The sequence below is a fragment of the Malaclemys terrapin genome, chromosome 11 (genome assembly GCF_027887155.1).
Source record: "Malaclemys terrapin pileata isolate rMalTer1 chromosome 11, rMalTer1.hap1, whole genome shotgun sequence".
In the NCBI taxonomy this organism is placed as follows: Eukaryota; Metazoa; Chordata; order Testudines; family Emydidae; genus Malaclemys; species Malaclemys terrapin.
The window spans coordinates 75,219,030-75,240,015 of NC_071515.1; the positions used below are offsets into that span (position 1 = coordinate 75,219,030).

Genomic DNA, 20,986 nt, shown 5'->3' on the forward strand with positions numbered 1-20,986 from the left:
TCTACATCTGCAAGTGTAGCCATGTTCTCAGGAAAGCTCTTAAGCAACGTTTTTGAATTGGGATGTTTTCTTGGATCCAGGCCTTATATTTTTATCCCACTGTGACGCGTGGCTAGAAAGGGTTAAACATCTTGCAAAATAGATTACCTTCAAAAGACATGTGGGGAGATAATGTGTGTGGTTTTGTGTATTTACATCAATGTAATCAACAGTCCTTGTCTACGCTGCATTCTGATAATTCAGAGGTCAAAAGAAATCCTAGAATTTAAATGAATTGTAAATACAGGATATCTCTGTATTCATCTCTCTTTGAAATGTATAGCAAATAATCTGTGAATGGTGGAGGAACAAGCAAATGGCCTTACGTTAATTCTATAGCTAAGTACCGGAGATGGACCTCTTTCAAAGTCAGGCTAATTACCTTTTGTTCCCGAAGGAACTCCAACTTGTCAAAAAGACATGACATTGTATCAAAGATCCTTGGGGCCTGATCCTGTTCATCTCAGATCTGCTTCAGCTTCATCAGGTGAAGTTTGAGTCACCAGACTGAGGTCCCAGTTATGCTGGTATGGCTTGAATATGCTATTTGGACATTGGACTATAAACTATGAACTATTTCTGAAAGAACTACAAAGCTCACCATCTCTGCTATGAATCTGCACCTCAATGAATTGAACTCATGTCTGTATGTATATTGATCTTTTAACCATAGTCTCTCTCTTTTGTTTCTTAATAAATTTTAGTTTAGCTAATAAGAATTGGCTGTAGCACGTATTTGGGTAAGATCTGAAACATTCATTACTGGGGAGGTAATGTGTCCAGTCCTTTGGGATTGGTAGAACCTTTTCTTTTATATAAGATTTACAGAAATTTCCATCATATTTGACCTGGGTACCTGGATGGAGGCTGGATGCTGGATCTCTTTAAGGGAACTGTGTTGTTTGGATTTCTGAGTAACCAGTAAGGTAATAAAGAAGCTGTTTTATGCTGGCTTGGTAAATCTAAGTATTGAAATATCCACCAGCTTTTTGGAGATTGTCTGCCCCATTCTTTGCAGTTCACCCTAATTGAGTGACCACAGCTGTCTCCCCACTAGGACCCCTGGTCACAGTGGCGTAGTCGTGCTTGGATGCACATTACCACAGATTAATTGGATTTTTGGATCAGAACCACACGTGTGGTTTAAGGGTTTAAAAGTCAGTTACAGTGAGTGACCCATGATCAAGATCCTGACAGAAAAAGCCTGGAAGAATTGTGCTTAGGAGAGGGTTATATTTTAAGCAAAAGGCCCCAGAACAGGAACTGAAAAATCTGTTAATTGCCAGTGATAAGGAAGCAGACCGCCTGAAAACGCTTGCAGTGAGAAACCAGCAGCTAGAACTTGAACAAAAGCAAAACATAGCTGAGATGGAAGGAGAAGCTGCTGAAAGAGAACGCCTGTGGTTTGAACAGGAACAAAGAATGCCAGATATTCAACTGCAGGAACTCGAAGCGAAGGCAAAAGTGGACAGACTTAAGCTTCAACTCAAGAGAATAAAAGAACAATAGGAACTGTTTCAGGGTAGCAGCCGTGTTAGTCTGTATCCGCAAAAAGAACAGGAGTACTTGTGGCACCTTAGAGACTAACAAATTTATTAGAGCATAAGCTTTCGTGGGCTAAGGTGCCACAAGTACTCCTGTTCTTTTTAATAGGAACTGTATCATCCTGACAAGTTTCAGAGTAACAGCCGTGTTAGTCTGTATCCGCAGAAGTGGGCTGTAGTCCACGAAAGCTTATGCTCTAATAAATTTGTTAGTCTCTAAGGTGCCACAAGTACTCCTGTATCATCCTGGAAAGCCAGCTGCTCTCAACAACAAAGATGGGGATAGAATCTATCCCCTTTGTAACAATGTTGGTATGTTGTTTGACTCTAAGCAGTGGTCTGTGTGTAACCAAATTTACCCTAACACTGCCACCTTTCATGTAAATGCTTCTACTGTGAGCTCAGGTGAAGGTAACCCCATAACCCGTGCAGAGAATGTAAAAGTCAATGGGAAAAACTGTTTAGGGCAAATTACAGCTTCTAATATCACTCTTGTTAAAACAGATTTTGTCAAAGAGGAAGATGATTTACCAAATCAGAGTGTGAATATTGTAATCCTCTATGAGTTTACTGTGCGTGTGCCTTTAGCCAGAATCCATCTGGATTGGAATGGTGTTAAACATGAAGTTATAGCTGGTGTAAGGAAGTTAGTGCCTAAGGATCTTTTGATTGGGGATGATATTAAAGCTTTGTTCAGTCAGGTTGACGTAAGTCACAGGAAAGAAATAATCCTGAATCTGTGTCTACTAGGGGCAAGGATTTGCCTATGGAGGGTTTCTCCGAATGTTTGTATGAGGAAGGTAACTGTGTATCTGTGCAAAGAAGTACTGCATACGTGGAAAAAAATCCTAATTGTCTGTCTGGTATCTCAGAAATGAATCAGGCATTAGATAAGGCTCAGGAAGATGTTTCTCTAGAGCAAATTAAAATTGGGGGTCAGGTTAAAGCCCTAACTGAGGAAGGAAGGGATACAGTCTTGGTAAGTGATAAATTGTTGGCTAGTAAAGCTTGGGGAAGTCAGCCTGACCCAGGTAAAAGTGATGTGCTTAAAGAAGCTCAGTGTAATAAGACTATTTGTGGAAAACAGCAGTTTATCTGTTAAGGGAGGGGAAGGCAAAGGAAGTTTAGATGAGCATAGGCTGCCTTCTGAGCTGATGGCTTTGTCTAATCAGCAGTTTGGGAAGGCCAGGTTAGTGGAACATGAGTATCCCTATATCTTACCTGTTACCGGTGTGGAGAATTGTGACAGAGAAGGAAATGTTCCTGTGTCTGTTAGAGGTAATGACTTGCCCATGAAGGGAGCTACCCCAATCTCCAAGCAGTTCTCTGTGAATAGCCATGTGTGCTGGGACAAAGGAAAGGATATCCCAGGCTGTTTGTCTGTTAAAAGGGAATGTTTCTCCAGCTTTTTTCTGTCTGTAAAGCAGACAGCAGAAGCCTGTCAGCCTATGATGGTTGAAAATTTATCAGTTAACCCAGAGTTGATTCTGGATACAACTAAAGCCCAGGAAGGAAGTGGTCCTGAATTTGTGTCTGCTAGGGATGATGACATTGTGACTAGGTTGCATCCAGTTGATGTCATAAATAGCTCCCAGAGACCAAGCGATTCCGGCGCTTCTATTTTGCCGGTTGCTAGTGTGTTGCTGGGTAAAGATATGACAAGCTTGTCTGATCAGGGTGATATCACAGCCAGAGCACAAGGAAAGCATGAAGGTGATTGGACTATGTTACCCACTGACAGTGTGGAAACGTGTAACAAGGAAGAGAAAGCTTCTAATTTTGTGACTATGAAGTATAGCGGTTTACCTGAAAGGGGGTTTTGTGAAATCCTCCTGATGGGCCAGAGGTGATTCTGGATGTATGTGAAACTCAGAAGGAGTTTGGTGATTTGTCTGTTGTGCCAAAGTTGGTTCTAGACATAAATAAAGCTCAGAAAGAACCTGTTGCAAGCATGATATTGCAGAAGGAAAGGAATTTCTTGGTGAAGTCTGTGAAAAGGAATTGTTTCCATTGACTCTTAACGGGCCATTGCTGATAGTAAACAGTCTCTCTTCTGAGGAAAGTGTATTGGTGCCTAGTGGCCAACGTCTTTCAAATGAAAATGAATCCACTGAATTTGTTTTGGAAAAAATGGTTAGGGAGTTTAGACAGCCCTATAAGCTTAACCAGCTTGTCGGGGAGACAATGGTGTTGGGACAGGACTGTCCATGTAAACAATCTGTATCTCTGGTTCAGAGGGAAGACTGGACAGCTGAATTTGCAGAGCAGGAGGACAGTTGCACAGTTAATCTCTAGCGAATACAGGGGATGACAGGGAAACTCATCTCTAGATATTTTGGATATGACTTGTAGTCTCTTAGTGGACTTGACATCTGATTCCATTTGGAAGCAGAGGTTGGTAATGGAAGGACAAAAGAACCTTGAGTCTAACATTCTAGTGAAAATGGATGGTATCTCTTTAAGACAGAGTCCAGCTTTGAAATTGGTAAATGGTTGAGTTGATGCAAATTACCTGACTGACTAGGGGGAGAAAGATGTGCCCATAGCCATTAGCAAAGAGGATGAACCCAGCCAGTCAATGGATTATGTTACACACAAGAGTTCAGATTTTGACCTTACTGGACAGGGAGGAAGGGAAGGATTAAACCTTGCAAATAAAAGCCACAGGTTAACCCTAAAATACCAAAACCCAAGGAAGTGGTTAAACTGAAAGCCTATGTGAAGGAAGACCCTGAGGTCAAGAAAAGCTACAAAGATTCAAAAGGGCTATTGAACAAGCTGACCTAAAGAATGATTTGTCTAAACCAAAGGCTTGGCATGACAAAAATAATTGTAAGTGTACACGTGACAGAACTGATGTTAATGTTATTGCTAATGATTGTAACTAACTTGTTGCCGATATCAGGAAAATGTAAAAATGTACAATGTGCCAGGTCTTTTGGAAAAGTCCTTGAACATGTTAAGAGTGGTACCTACTAGAAACCCTTATAATTATGCTGTTTGGTTCAACAAGAACACACTTTGCGTTAAAAAGCCTAATGATGTTGAGGCTTCACAGCTAATGCATAGACATGATTCTAAAACTTTCCACAGCAGAAAAACCACTACACGCTTGAACTGCTGTGCAAAAGGGGAAACTGAGGTACAACTCCTCACAGCCTTCAGGGCTGAATGCCAAAGTAAGTGCTCTCTGAAGAACATTAATGGCTATGTTAAGTCAACACATAGACCAAACCCTGGAATCACTAAAGTGTTTCACAAAGTATGGACTAAGTTTTTGGCTGGGGCCAAAGCATGCCTCAATAATTTGGCCTTACAAAGAATTCAATATAAACACAGCTCATATCAATGTTGGAAGGTCCTTAAGGTGTATCCAGGAACTCTAATTTCGCCCTTCCACACCAGTCTCACGTTAGCGGTGTGACGCGTGGCTAGAAAGGGTTAAACATCCTGCAGAATAAATAACCCTCAAAAGATATGTGGGGAGATAATGTTTGTGTTTTTGTGCATTTACATATGTAGGAGTAGGGTCCACAATGTAATCAACAATCCCTGTCTATGCTGTATTCGGATAATTCAGAGGTCAAAAAAACAGCCTAGCATTTAAATGAATTGTAAATACAGGACATCTCTGTATTCATCTCTCTTTGAAATGTATAGCAAATAGTCTGTGAATGGTGGAGGAACAAACAAATGGCCTTAGGTTAATTCTATAGCTAAGTACCGGAGATGGACCTTCTTCAAAGTCAGGCTAATGACATTTTGTTTCCTGAGGAACTCCAGCTTGTCAAAAAGACATGACATTGTATCAAAGATCCTTGGGTCCTGATCCTGTTCATCTCAGATCTGCTTCAGCTTCATCAGGGGAAGTTTGAGTCACAAGACTGAGGTCCCAGTTATGCTGGTACGGCTTGAATATGATATTTGGACATTGGACTATAAACTATGAACTATTTCTGAAAGAACTCTTTGCAACTACAAAGCTCACCATCTCTGCTATGAATCTGCACCTCAATGAATTGAACTCATGTCTGTACGTATATTGATCTTTTAACCATAGTCTCTCTCTCTTGTTTTTTAATAAATTTTAATTTAGTTAAGAATTGGCTGTAGCACATATTTGAGTAAGATCTGAAACATTCCTTAACCTGGGAGGTAATGTGTCTGATCCTTTGGGATTGGTAGAACCTTTTCTTTTATATGATGAAATAAGATTTACAGAAATGTTCAGCATATTTGACGTGGGTACCTGGATGGAGGCCTGAGGCTGGATCTCTTTAAGGGAACTGTGTTGTTTGGACTTCTGAGTAATCAGTAAGGTAATAAAGAAGCCGTTTTATGCTGGCTTGGTGAATCTAAGTATTGGAATATCCACCAGCTTTATGGGGATTGTCTGCCCCATTCTTTGCAGTTCACCCTAATTGAGTGACCATAGCTGGCTCCCCACTAGGAACCTGGTCACACCCATCTTGAAACATCATCCACTTAACTTCAGCACTTCATAACACCATAAAACTAATGCACTTTACTGGCGTTCTACCTTTTCACTAATTCCTAGCTTTTCCATATTATCAAGTTCAGTTTCTAAATGCATCTGCTTAGGATAAATGGAACTTTTCTCTGTGAATGAATAATTCTGGATTTGTCTATTTTAATGTATGATTTACCTTTAAGACATTCTAGGCTCTAGAAGACATCTGAGAATTCTCTAAGTATGCTGCCTGTGTTTTTTGTATGCAAGTATGTGGCATTTACAATGGGCACTTTTAAAAAAAGTGATTTCATGACTAAGAAAGCTTATAATTCTAATAGTGGTGGAAGATCAGCATTTACTACTGGAAATGTTAGTAAGTGATCTGGGGTTTTTGTTTGTTTGTTTGTTTTTAAATTATAACAGTTACTTGCCCCTGTATTGGTATTTTATATCTTGCATATGAAAGAAGCGCTTTGCATTATGTTTTCCTTAGCTACAGTACTAAATATGTTCCTTGATACAATCCTACCTTATGCTTGGGTCCGGTTTAAAGGTTACAGCTCTGCCATTAATGTTAGTTGATTTCCTTCATTTCTAGTTTTCTCTTTTTGAACTGCTATAGCACGGACTATCTACTCACTCTGTATCTGATCACTTACAGCCTGAATCAGCATTTCACTAATTTCAACAAGCAAAAAGGGAAAACCAAACCTTATTTGGTTTGATTTTCCAGTGTTCATTCCCTAAATCTGCTCTCTCCAAGTCAACTGCTCCAGCCTCCCTTATATCCAAAGCTACCTCAGTGACTCAGCAGATCCCATTTAACTATTTCGCAGCTGGGTCAACACCTGATAGTAGGTTGGGGGTTCCAGACACACACTGCCAAGCCTGTAGTGCAGCCTCCATAACCAATTCCATAAGACGCTTTTCTGCAACACCTGCCAGGGAGCCAATAACAAGGCAGGAACGATCTTTATTTTACATTTTGTACAGCATTAAGAGCTTGTCAGAGCTTAACAATTAATAGATTCTAATCATGAATACAACGTTCTGAGGGCCTAAATTTCTCCAAGCAGGTCCCCCTCCCCAGACCTGATGAGAAAAATGTGAAGTCCTGGTGCATCATATTTGCTGCAGCCTCACCCTCTCTCATTTCACTTTATTTATTCAGATGTTACAGATGTTGGTCCCCCACCCCCGCTGCTCAGGGCCCTGGAACAATTACCTTCCCCCGCTCCCCTTTTTGAGCCCTGCCCACACACAACTTTGTGCAGACAGTTGTGTGCTTGTCTTGCATGCATAGTTCTGTATGTATCTGTGCAAAGCCCCATTTTGAGCACACATGTGGAGAAGTGCATGTGCAAAGTAGGCACATGGCTGCACACACAACGATGCTTGTGGGCCTGATGTATGAAAATAAGTCCCTGAAATATTTTGTATTCAAAATACAAGGATGCCACAGCAATCTCATATATTGGAGAACTGAACTCATCTGTAGTACAGAGGTTTAGATCTGGCTACAGAAGGGAAAGTAGTATACGCTACTTGTTTTGGTTTATTTTACGTACGGTTTTTCTTTTTAAAGATATCCTGCATCAATTGAGCAATGGAATACTGTGAGGACAGTGCCACCTAGTGGTACTACAAGACCACACAATGGAAAATAATCTATACTATACTTTCGGAGACAAATTACATTTTGGAAGTTCTCAGATGAAATCCAATTTTAAAAATATCCGCACAACACTTGCATCTATTTTTTCCTTCTTATCCAAAAAGAAGGGGAGGAACAATGGCCCATTGGTTGAGGAACTGGCTTGGGACAGGGGAAACCCAGGTTCAATTGCCTGGTCTGCCACAGACTTCGTGTGTGACCTTGGGCAAGTCATTTAGCCTCTCTGTGCCTCAATTTCCCATCTATAAGTGGGGATGATAATGCTTCCTTACCTCAGGGGTCCCAGAGAGGAGGTGGGCACCACTGAGATAAAAGTGCCATCCATTGAAACATCCTGAAATGAGTCCCCAATGATTGAACTGGTCATAGGATGCATAGACAAAGACATCCAAATGGAACATAACTAATATATACCAAATAAATGAATCTATACATACACACTCACATGCAAACTTCTTCGGCTGCCTATAATTTTTGTTTGATTAATGAATACTACTGGGGAGGGATAAGAGGAGGCTACAGTATCAGGTTTAACACCTGTGCAAACCTCCTTTCCTGTGTATGGATGTAGAATTACACTATTATAGCATATTTATTCCACTAAATTTATTTATTGACTTTAGTATGGTTGAAATTGGAGCATTACAATCTAAATCTGTAGGCCAAGAGTTAGGATTCAAGTGTGTTCTATTTTGGACCAATGTCCTAAAATGTTCTCTCATACAGTTTCCAGCAAGCAATAAGAATGCCTTGCTTTATTATATGCAATCTATAGGACACAGAATTGATATTCAAAACTCAGACCATCAAGTCTAGTGTCCTGGCTCTCTCACTAACCAATACCTAGGAAAAGCAGGACTGATTCTCCAGTCTTGCATCGACATTTATACCTGTTCAAAGAGACTGGAAAGTGGTACCATTCTAATTTTGTAGCATTTTACATCTTCTTTGCATGGGAATAAATGACTAAGCAAGGTGCAAGACAGTAGAGAATAAAGTCCCTTTTGCAAGTTTCCCTTGGGAGCTGTCGGTCTTAAGTATCTCTGAAAATCAAGCACAAGATGTATCAACAGTTGGGCACCCAAAATTTGAGGCACAATTAGTTAACACTTCAAAAACATGGCTGTATAGCAGTAAATTTATGTTGCATTCAACATCAGTGGGAAAAAATATAAAAAGTACTTTATAACTGCTTCTGATTCTGCCTTTTGGGCATTTTAACAAGCAGTTATATGATATTTGTACACAATAGTGGTAAATGCAAATAAGGTGCATACTTGCACACCTAAATTATTTGAAATTCTTGTCCTTAGGTTATTGTTAGTCTTAAAAGACAATAGCCCATTGAAATGAATGCTGTTCAGAGCTGTTGTTTTAGATTGTCTAAGCACTATATGGGGTCATCTTTGAAAAGTTTTCTTTAAAACTATAAGGGCTAAGAATGCACTTTAAAAAAAAAGGAAGCTTATAATCTGAATCTGTTGTAGAATCAGATAAACACATCATTCAGATCAGATGAGCCCATGGGCTGTAAGTAATTGCTATATGCTCCTTCAGCGAGTTTTCAACTGATGATCAGTGTCAGCTCACTACATTATGGAATCAAAACAACTGCAAAAACCAAGCCCACAAAGTTTTGAGTAAAAGTTTGACTTTTCATCCGAAAAGAACATTATCTATTTACCCTAAGTAAAAAGTAAAACTGAAAAATATTGTCTCTACTAATTAATACCTGATGCTTCAGAAGGAGGTGAAAAAAGCCTCCCACGTAGCTAGATGCAAACTCTGTTCTTATTTCCATGCGTACAAGCAGCCATTTACTGCAGGTCAATGGAACCTACGCAGTTTGGGGCACTAGGAATGCAGGGTCTGTTAAGTGTCTTTTAGAGGGAGCACATCCTCCGCACTGTGCAGAACCCAACTCTGGGGATTCCGTCTCTGGCCATGCATGGGGTGAGTTTGAGATCGGAGTCAGAACAGTTCAGAGGATGGGCATATGTTGAGGACTGAAGGATCCTTTTGGCCCTTTCCTCCAATCCTTTCCTGCCCTCAATAAAATGATGGGGTAGTGCCACGGGGTGTACACCGGGCATTAGGCGGGAGTAAGTTTCATGGAATGGCTCCACTGTTGGTTCACAGTCTTGCAGGAAGTATTCTTTCCGTCCCCCATAGATCTCCCTAGAGATCTCCCAAAATAATCAGTTAGGATACAACAGACTAGATTTGCTCCTTAGCCCAGTGGACCATGCAATACAAGATAGAATAAAATGCTTTTGTGACCCTTTTAATACTTTTATACCTCAAAGTATGCAGTTTGATAATTCTGTATCATTTAATCTTAAATTATTCACTACAAATTTTATTAATGATTATAAACTCATATCATCTTTTCTGGCCCACTGGTTAGAACTCTAGCTTAGGATTTAGGAAAGCCAGGTTCAATTCTCTGCTCTGCCTGTTGCAGGGTATGCACACCCTGTCCCCTTTGGGGCAAGTCGGGGTTCTGATACTACCGGAATTACAGTCCCTGGGCTGAGAGCAGCACGACCCGATGGCCAGAGTCACTATGGCTTCCCTGGGGATCAGGGCTGTGTGGCTTAATAGCCAGAGTCAATATAACTGCCCTTGGAGTTCAGGGCAGCACGGCCTAGTAGCCAGAGTCAATACAACTGCCCTTGGGGTTCAGGGCTGTGGGGCCTAATAGCCAGAGTCAGGGTCTGCCACACGGGGGGGAAAGGGGAGGCTGATGGCTGGGGTAGGGGGACCCAGGCCCTCCCTGCTCCACTGGGTCCCGGCCCAGGGGCCTGTCAGCGGCAAGTATGGTCACTGCCCTGTCAGCAGGGATCCTACTGCAACACACTGACCTTCCTCAGGTGGGAGATATCACTCACACCGCCTCCCTAGGCCACTTCCTACTGTGTCTCCTGAAGCTGGGGTCCGTACCTTGTTGGGGCCTCCAAGCTCCTCAGTATAGATAGCTACCTGGGATTCTGACTCCAGCTGGTTGGCCGTAGGCAATAGGTCTCTGGTCTGGTCCTCAGGATCTCTGGGTCCAGCAGTCAAGATCTGAAGTGGCTCCTGGGCAGGAGCCTCCACCAAATGTCCTTCCGCCCTGGTGGTCAGCCTAGAATGAGCTGGGCTGCTCCCTTTTATAGTGAGGCAGCAGTATATGGAAATATGCTTAGAATGTGTTTTATGCTACATATGCCATGTAACATATCTCCGTAAAGGTCATGATCTACTGACTGTATTAATCTTATTCGTATGCATGTGTCATGTTTGTATTCGAAGTTATGAATGTTGGCTGTGTACTGGCTTGATTTCTAAATAACCTTAGTAGAGCATTTGGTCAGTTCCTGGGGAAAGGAATGTTGAAATTAAGTACCTAATCAAGAAACACTTAAAGGACAATGGATCTTGAAATGCTCCAATCCACATAAGTCTACTTGAGGACGTTCAAGGTAGCATGTAAACAATGGATGCTACCTGTAAAAACTGAGTCATGCATGAACATGTGACTTGCCCAGGTGACTCCTAAATTCCATCTTGGAGCTAGACTTTGCATAGGAGTTAGGAGGGGGTCTCCACCCAGAAGAGAAAGTCTATTTAAACCCCTGGGAGACCCCTCCATTTTGTCTTCAGCTGGCTAAAGAGAGAGTCTCTCCACTCCCCAGGATACTTGGAAGAAACTGGAATAAAGGAAAGTGACTGCAAGGGGTGTGAGTGATTGCTGACCCAGGCTAAAAGGAGATTAGTCTGTAAAAGGGAGCATTCTGGAACTGGTGAGGGTCTTATCTGTATTCAGTTTGATTAGACATAGATTTGCGCGTTTTATTTTATTTTGCTTGGTGACTTACTTTGTTCTGTCTGTTACTACTTGGAACCACTTAAATCCTACTGTCTGTATTTAATAAAATCACTTTTTACTTATTAATTAACTCGGAGTATGTATTAATACCTGGGGGAGCAAACAAGTGTGCATATCTCTCTATCAGTGTTATAGAGGGCAAACAATTTATGAGTTTTCCCTGTAAAATCTTTATACAAGGTAAAACGGATTTATTTGGGTTTAGACCCCATTCGGAGTTGGGCATCTACAGGAACACTTTTGTTAGCTGCTTTCAGGTAAACCTGCAGCTTTATTGCAGGTAATTCAGACCCTGAGTCTTTGTTAGAGAAAACGGGAGTGTCTGGCTCAGCAAGACAGGGTGCTGGGGTCCCGAGCTGCCAGGGAAAACAGAAGCAGGGGTAGTCTTGGCACATCGGGTGGCAACTCCCAAGAGGGTTTCTGTGATCCAACCCATCACAGTTGGGTTAACCCTTTCTTGCCTAGTGTGAGGTATGCACACCCCGTCACACTGCCCTAGACTTCCTGTGACACCTTGCATGGCACTTAGCCGATCTGTGCCTCAGTTCCCCATCTATAAAATGGAAATTCCCTACCTCTCAGGGGTGTTGAGGGACTAAATACATTAAAGATTATAAGGCCATGGCATACGAGGGAGATGGCAGCCATACGAGTCCCTGCAGCACTGAATTCCACATATTGGCTATGTGAAGAAATATTTTCCTTCATTACTTCTGTGATTTGGAGTGATCCCCCTTTTTAATATTCCAGAACAGCATCAAAAGAAAGCAGTTATCTTGTTCCACTATACCCTTCCAAATGTCAATACCCTACTTATGCTCTATCACAGAGGGTGCAGTTTTCAAGCTTGCTCTGCTGGCCAAGTATAACCCAACAGGCCACAGCCATGACTACACCCTGTCCTCAAGAGTCTCAGCAATTACTCCACCGCCACCTTTTTAAATGAGAAAGCATCCCCTGTTGTAGGTTTATTTATTAATGGTCCAAATAACTCTGCCCACAGCCTTAAAACAAACCGTAGTGTCCCAACTTAAAGTCCTGGGTCAATCTCTTTTCTGTGCTTGGTTCTTCAGGCATTCTATTCCTGTTTCCTCGGCATGGGCTCCGAGTTCCTTCATAAATGAAGCAGTCAACCAAAATGATCTCTTTCCAGCCAGGTGTAATCACAGTGTTTTCATATTCCCTACCTGCCCTCTCTGGGCCGACTTTCTTTCCAAGTGGTTTCAAGCAGCTTCTCAACTATTCTCTTTTTGACCCCTGTCCTGGTAATCACTACAGGAGCCAACTTCCCTCCTGCAGCTCTATTCAGTGCCTTCCCCCAGTCTCCTCTTCCAGCCCGTTTCTGGGATGGCTGTTTTCTATCTTCCTCCCTTTTTTAGGGACCTGGGTGCAGCTCTTTTCTTATCTTTTAATTCAGGTGTTGCCCGGCCCCTCATTAAGCCCTGCCTACTCATCATGGGAACTGGACCTGCTGCACTTGAAGGGGCCAGCCGCCCTGTGACAAGCCCCCTTTAACATTTATTCTAAACTAAATAATGCTAGAGTTTATTCTCTCAGCCCAGTGTATAAATCCAGCAGACAATATTTAAACTGAAGCAGTTAAACAAAAGCAGTCCTTAAACAATGTGTGTGGTGGTGTGACTTTGAAAAGAAATAAACTGAAGTTTCTAAGAAAGCATTACGATCAAGAGGAAAAAATTACTTCAGTGTTCTTTAATTTGCCAATGCCCCATTAGCAACAAATTCTTGAATCATGATGCTTATAAGTGATTCATTTTCAAACTCTTTGGCTGCTGGCATCTACTTCAGCCTCTGTGTAGCTTTAAAATGCCAATTTTCTATATTGATTAGAAAATTAATAACTCAATATTTATTTGTATTTATTCCAGTAACTGCCCAACACATGAAGATGCCATTAATATGAAAGGTCTTTCTTCCACCTCCCTCCAGTATGTTCAAAGCTTTAAGATACTAGAAGAAAGTGCCAATGTAAGCAACAATTTGAAATGAGAACAGGAGCTCGTACATTCTTTATAAATATTTTACTATATGAAACAGACAAATCAGACAGATTCTTTATCAAAAACAAATCAAGCTTTTTTAATGAAAAGAAATTATGAAAATGTTTTAATCAGTATTTCTAGAATGCCTCTTCCCTCTTATACTGTGAAATATTAGCTTGGAATTGGCACCATGTAACAAAATTATTAGAATACACCAATCATCGGTCTAGACTGGTGGTGATGTGACAGTGCAAAATGCAGGCCCCATGAGGAATTCAAATTTGGATCCAGAAATTGGCCCCTTGATCATAGGTCAACAGATGTTGGGAATGGAATGGAGGCAGCATGCTTAACCCAGTAGGTGAAGAGGTTTTGTGCCTCTGCTAAGCAATTACTTCTGGATGACACTCAGATATGCGTAGATTGGCTCTGGAAGGTTAGTCCAGTCCTTGTCAGACAAATGGCGGATCAGTGCAGATCTGGAGTCACTGGAGGTGATGTTGGGAAAGAAAATAAAGGGGCAAAATGGGAAGTCTTAGAAAAAACCTTCCCAAACAAACAAAACAAAAACCAGCAACCCAACACACAAGACAGGAAAACCTTGCAAAAAGAATTCTAAAGACTGCCTGCAGATCTTATGGTACATAAGAATGCCTAAAGCACCTCAAAGTTCTTCAAGAAAATTCATTGGGCCACTGTGCAAACTTAAAATTCTAACAAGATCAGATTTTTGATCTGTAAGTCCATTTTACATAGTATATCGATGGAAAGGATAAATGTTGCCAAATCCTCACAAACATAGAACCAAAACACCCAGGTTAGAACAGTGAGTGTCTGTATCTACAAAGCTCAGAAGTATTATTCAGCAGACAATCAAAAGTAAGAATAACAGAATATAATTTTGCTTTTAGCCCATGTTAACCTGTTTTTGATAGTCGGATGGGTGAAGACCAAAAAATGAATCCCAATTTGAAAATTAGCCTCACAATACGTTTTCTTGAATTTAATAACTATGTAACATGTCAGAAGGTTTATGAACATCATTAAATAAACTACCTCTGCACAATCTCACATTTTAGTATCAATATTCTGATACTTTTATAGCTAACTATACACATTTTTATATAGTTAATTTGACTATAGAATACATAGGTTTGAGCTCTTTTGCAAAATGGTTTAGCTCAAATAGTTCCAAGGTACAGGGTTCTCTCAAATAAGGATATTTTTATAAATGTAAAATTGGTGCCATAATGATCAGAAGCCACATACAAGAGATATTTTCCACTAGCTGTCAAAGATCATGTAACTTTAAAGTATACACTTTTTAGACTGGCCACTAGATAGTCAATTAATCTAAAACCAATCAACCTTGTAGCAGTCACATATCCATCCTACAGAAGGCAGGCAGTACATTACAATGAGTTTTTCCAGTTCTTACTTTTAAAAAGAGACTATCAGGATAAAAATTATATGTGTTTGGTTTTGTTGCCATTTTTAAAAACATTTCTGTTACAAGGAATATTTTAGGTCACAGGAAATGGAAATATGTAAACTAATGTATTTCCATCATTTTTCTTGTTTATTTGCTATTTGCATGTTACTCAAATGGAACACTGAAACAATCTAATTTCACTTTCTGCTTTTCGTGTGGTAACGTAACAACAACACTGTTTGGGGTTCACAACTCTGCAACATGGTGTTTAAATATGTTTTTTAAAGTTTTTTTTTTTTGTTTTGTTTTACAAATGCTTTTAAATTTTACAGACACATTTACATAAGAACAGACATACTAGGTCAGACCAATTGTCCATCTAGCTCAGTCTCCTGTCTTCCGACTGTGGCCAATACGAAATGCTTCAAAGGCAATGAACAGAATAGGGCAATTATTATTTCTATTCACTTTATGTTTTATAAAATAACATTTTTAAAAACAGATCCTAATTGTTGAGTCTAAACAAACCGGCAGCATCTTCCACATATTTTTACAATATCTTTATGTTTCAAACGATTGCATTAATTTTATTTTGATGCATGTCAGGTAAATGCTTTTTAAAACTAACTAAAGAGAGAGAATTAAAAAAAAAAAGGCATTGAAGACAACAAACTGTCAATCACCATATCTATATACAGGTTTGGGAATAGTATATATCACCACACAGACACACAGGAATGATCGTCTTTCATGACTAAGCAATCTAACAAAAGCACAAGATAATATGCTATGTCTAAACTTGATATTGTTGTTTCAGTGCATCTATTGCTATCATCCAAAACTTACTCCAGGGAAAAAGTAACTCCCAGTGCAAAAAGGAAGTATTTAAGTTTATATTTCCATACAGTTCCATGTGAACTTGTGGAATTATCTTCTATGAACAGGATAACATCTCTTGCATATTTCTAGAAGTAGGTCAGCATCTAAGACTTAATCATTTTGAAGAATGCCCACAAGCCAATGGACAAGAGAACGATCATATTTCAATCAGATGCAAGTCAATTTCCAAGAAGAGTACGCTAACATTTCCTAAACATTTGCATCTCACTTCCTGTCAGCAAATTTCACATTGATGGAGTCTCCAGGAGTCAAAAGTCCATGGGTTTTGGCCTTGACTGGTTTAGTTTTGGGAGAAATTTTGATCTCAAAATTTTGAAGCAGCTGAAAAGAGACATATGTTGATATTAGAAAGCTTATAAATCGACAAATACAAATTTATAATTCTAGAAACAGAAAACCAGTAATACTCCTTAGAGTTCATCACTACCACTAACTTTGCTGTCAGTTCCAGTGAACCTTCTTAACATGATTACTCTGTAGGGAAAATGAAACTTGGCTCCAGGATGGAGAACATTGTTGACAACTATGCTCCTCTGGCACAATGGAACTTTCTACAATAAGTGAAAAGCTTGTCTGTGCAAGAGACAGAGCTTTTTCGGAGGCCTAAAACTGTGGAAAGAACTCCCACAGGAATTAAGGACTATCCACCTTCTTCTTTGAGTGCAAGGCACATATATCTGACCTTGCCTCACAAACAAATATATAGCATGTGTATATAATTAAAAATATTCCAAAACAAAATACTCCACTGCACACACTTCTCCCCCTGGGCAGAGGATGGAACAATAGAACATGACAGATGTTGGTCACATTTCTTAATGCAGGTGCTCGGATAATAAAGTGATGAGCATGACACAAGAATCTAGATAGAACAGAATAACAATAACAGGCTGCCATTCAATCAAGATGAATCTGCTGATATTAGACCATTGCATTGATGCCGATGATACATCCACTAAAGTAGCATGAGAAAAAGCACATGGGAGAGGCAGCAACTTTTTTGAAGTGCTACAGAGCATTACACAAATGACTGGAGCATATCCGAGTAGATCAGTTGTGACTGTGAAGTCATGGTAAAAAAAAAAAAAAAAAAAAGATTTCAAACCCTTGTGTTTTAATTGCTCAATCTGATCCAAATCTTTTGGGGGATTCTCGGAGATGGATACATAAAGTAGGAATTGATGGGAAAGCCTTCTCTACCTCAGGAGACAATACAAAATTATCTATATAAAATAGCAAAAAGAATTCATGCAGAAGCCTGAAAAAGAAGATACAGGTATCAGAGAAAACACAGAGAAAGTGGATGTTTGGTTTGAATGTTGGTTAGTATGGTCTGCCTCAGTCTCAGGATTACAAACCTACTTCACTTTCTGGTAAATGCTCCGCTGTTCTCAATCAACAATGTTTTAATCAAAATGCTATAACTGAGTAAAGAACCATCCTGCCATATGCCAAGAGAGCCTTTCATTTAAAGGTTGCAATTGACTTATGAAAATCCTTCTATACTAAAGTAATTTATTTCCTTAGTAATCTTACATTGGATGTATTTTGCTTGTACTACAACTGGGATTTACAATGTTTATTTCTGCAATGTAGCTTTTTATTGACACGCTTAATTCTAAGCACATGTGTATTCTTAATGAAAAAGAATGCAGGATTGGGGCCTGGTCAGCATTCTTTAAACAAAGCTTTTCTTAAATAAAAAGATGTCCAGAGGCAGTTTGCATATTAAAGAGCTGATACGAATATATTTTTATCTCTTTATAACACTGTCACAGATTCCTCACCTGAATCAGTGCAAGGTGAATTTCCAGTTCTGCAATTCTTTTTCCTATACAACTGCGAATGCCATAACCAAATGGGATGGAACCAAAGTTATCCACTCTGTCCATATTGTCTTTCCTCAGCCAGCGCTCAGGTCGGAAATCATTTGCCATTGGGAAATTCTCTTCCTCATATGATGTAGCATAATGACAGAGTGCTAACTGGGTCTGAGAAAACAAATGACATTTTATTTGTAATTAATTCTGATACATGTAGCAGTAATAATGATAATTGAGTTATAGTTTCTGTAACATGAAATATGATGGGTAAAAAGATGATGTAAAGAGCAGGTATCTCAAAATTAGATCTCCTTCTCATTGGCTCAAATTAGATCATCTTCAAAAACTTTTAGGCTCAGTAAAAGATTCCTCATGAGTTTGTATAAACAGAAAATACACCCTTTTCTATACTGTTTTTCTCCTATATGTATTGCCTAACACAATCAAAAGAAAAGAGGAAGAAATGGTTACTCACCCTGTGCAGTAAATGAGGTTCTTTGAGCGTCCCTATGGGTGCTCCACTGTAGGTGTGGCAGCACCCCCTGCACCTGGGATCGAGATCTTCACCAGCAGTGCCCGTCAGATTGCACGTGCGCACCTCCCCTCTCTCGCACTGTGTGCGGGACGTATATATAGTGCTATGTGGTCTGACCACCCCCAGTTCATTCTCTGCCGCAGAGCTTCTATTTTCGTCTCTGAAGCAGAGGGGAGGAGGGCGGGTAGTGGAGCACCCATAGGGACACACATCTCGAAGAATCTCAGTTACTGCACAGGGTGAGTAACCTTTTCTTCTTTGAGTGATGTCCCTATGGGTGCTCCACTGTAGGTGACTATAAAGCAGTGACCCTAGTTGGAAGGCTGGGGTTTCGGAGCAACATGTACTGTCGAGGATAGGACAGCATGTCCAAGGAGAGTATCCGCTGCAGCATCGTGCGTAACAGCGTAGTGCCAGGCAAAAGTGTCTGTTGATGCCCATGTGGCAACCTTACAAATGTCATTAATGGGGACATTATTAAGAAAGGCAAACGAGGTAGATAATGATTGTGTGGAATGTGTTCTGATTGAGGTAGGAGGTTGTCCATCATGGAGTTCATAAGATAAATGCATACACTGTGAGATACACTTAGAGAGGCATTGTTTTGATATACAGCTCGACCCGATATAACACAAATTCGGATATAACGCGGTAAAGCAGTGCTCCGGGGGGGGGAGGGGAGGAGGGAGGGGGAAAAGGGGCTGCGCACTCCGGTGGATCAAAGCGAGTTCGATATAACGCGGTTTCACCTATAACGCGGTAAGATTTTTTGACTCCCGAGGACAGCGTTATATGGAGGTAAAGGTGTATCAGTGCCTCTGGATCTTTTGGTGGTGGAGAGGAATAATCATGGTGATTTCCAGAAGGGTTTAGTCCTGTCCAAGTAGAAGGCTCATGCGTGCCTCACGTCTAGGCTTGTAGAGCTGCCTCCTGTTGATTACTGTGAGGCTTTGGGAAGAAGCAAGGGAGGTGTATTGTTAGATTGAGATGATAAGATGTTGGGACCTTAGGTAAGAATCTTGGGTGTGGGCGTAGTTTAATTTTGTCTTTACACAACACTGTGTATGGTGGATATACCATGAGGGCTGTGAATTCGCCTACCTGCTTAGCAGAAATTATGGTGAAAAGAAAGGTCATTTTCATTGATAGGTGTATGTAAGAACGGGTTGCCATTGGTTCAAATGGGCGCCTAGTCGGAGAACGTAGGACTAGGCAGGGGCCCAGGCCACAGTCGAGTCTTGTATATGGCGATAGAGATTTTGAATACCCCTCAACAAGCGCTTCATGAGCAGCTGTGTGAAGACAGAGTGGCCATCAATGGGGGAGTGAAAGGTAGTGATTGCCGCCAAGTGTAGCCTAATAGAGCTATTGACCAATCCTGGCTGTTTAAGGTGTAGCATATAGTCAAGACTAAGTGGCAATGGAGAGTGTGCTGCATCCACCTGACGTGAGGTGCATCAGCAGTGAAATCTAGTCCATTTTTGAATGTGTCTGGTTGTGTCACGCCTGCTATTCAAAAGTATTTGTTTGATTTTGTCTGACAGGTTATTTCTGGACCCCAAAACCACAGAAGAGCCAGGCTTTGAGGTGGAGCATCTGTGGATTGGGATGGAGAATGCATCCTGTGTCCTGTGAGAGGAGCCACAGTTTTAGGTAGAGAGAGATCCGTCAGCATACCATCATGCATAGAAGGTAAGTATACCAGACCTGTTGTGGCCATGTTGGAGTTATTAGTATGACATGAGCTTGGTACTCCTGTTTTTTGGAAAGTACTTGGAATAGGAGAAAAGGAGGGAAGGCATAAAGGAGTGGTGCGTCCCAGGTTACGAGGAATGTGTGTCCCAGCAATCCGCGCCCCAGTCCTGCTCTGGAACAGAATTGAGGGCAGCGGGCATTGTGTTGAGTGCTGAAGAGATCTATTCTGGGATGGCCCCATTGGCTGAATATGGGGTGAAGTGCTCACATATCCAGCTCCCCTCCCACTCATGATCGTGCAAGAACATCCTGCTCAATGTGTCTGCGGTCGTGTTCTAGGTATGCGGCTGAAATGGAGATGTTATTCTGGATATACCAGTTCCACAATTTGATTGCTTCCGAGCATAAAGAGTGGGACCTCACTCCACCCTGCCTGTTGATGTAATACATGCAGGTGAGATTGTCCATCATCACTCTTATGGTATGATATTTGAGAAAAGGTAGGAAATGTCAGCAGGCATTGAAAACTGCTCGTAGCTCTAGGAGAATGATGTCTAAAGTAGATTTGGTGGACAACCATCTGCCCTGCACTGTGTATTCGTGTAGATGCACTCTCCAACTGATTAGGGAGGCATTGGTGTTTAGTATCATAGTCAGTGATGGCTGTAGGAAAGGAACTCCAACAAAGACATTGCTGGGCTGTGTCCACCACAGCGGTGAGTCCTTGACTCGCCTCAACATGGATAAAAGTTTGTGAATAATGTGTTTGTGGGGGAGGTATACGATACAGAGCCATGCTTGAAGACATTGCATGTGCAGTCTTGCGTGCCTGACCACAAACATGGTCACTGCCATGTGGCCTAGAAATTGGAGGCACATTCATGCAGAGATCTGGGGGCAGACCCGTGCGGCGGATACCAGATCCGTTGTAGCCGAGAATCTGTGAGGTGGTAGGAAGGTTCTGGCATGTATGGCATCCAACTGTGTACTGATGAATT

At 41.0% G+C, this 20,986-nt stretch overlaps 1 protein-coding gene and 1 long non-coding RNA gene across 4 annotated transcripts in view; one reads left to right on the plus strand and one right to left on the minus strand.

The window, feature by feature from the left end:
- Nucleotides 1–11,311: 11,311 nt before the first annotated feature.
- The window catches only part of LOC128845434 (uncharacterized), a 52,894-nt gene continuing 43,219 nt past the window's right edge, over nucleotides 11,312–20,986 (plus strand). For both annotated transcript variants that reach the window (XR_008446652.1, XR_008446653.1), the window contains exons 1-2: nucleotides 11,312–11,514; nucleotides 19,838–19,985. This is a non-coding gene — a long non-coding RNA (uncharacterized LOC128845434). The remainder of the gene's footprint in view (nucleotides 11,515–19,837; nucleotides 19,986–20,986) is intronic.
- Nucleotides 13,628–20,986, minus strand: part of LOC128845433 (cytochrome P450 27C1) — a 43,838-nt gene continuing 36,479 nt past the window's right edge. For both annotated transcript variants that reach the window (XM_054044162.1, XM_054044161.1), the window contains 2 exons: nucleotides 17,723–17,926; nucleotides 13,628–16,256 (listed from right to left, as the gene is read on the minus strand). In XM_054044162.1, the coding sequence (XP_053900137.1) occupies nucleotides 16,140–16,256; nucleotides 17,723–17,926 (321 nt within the window). In that variant the 3' untranslated portion in view covers nucleotides 13,628–16,139. The remainder of the gene's footprint in view (nucleotides 16,257–17,722; nucleotides 17,927–20,986) is intronic.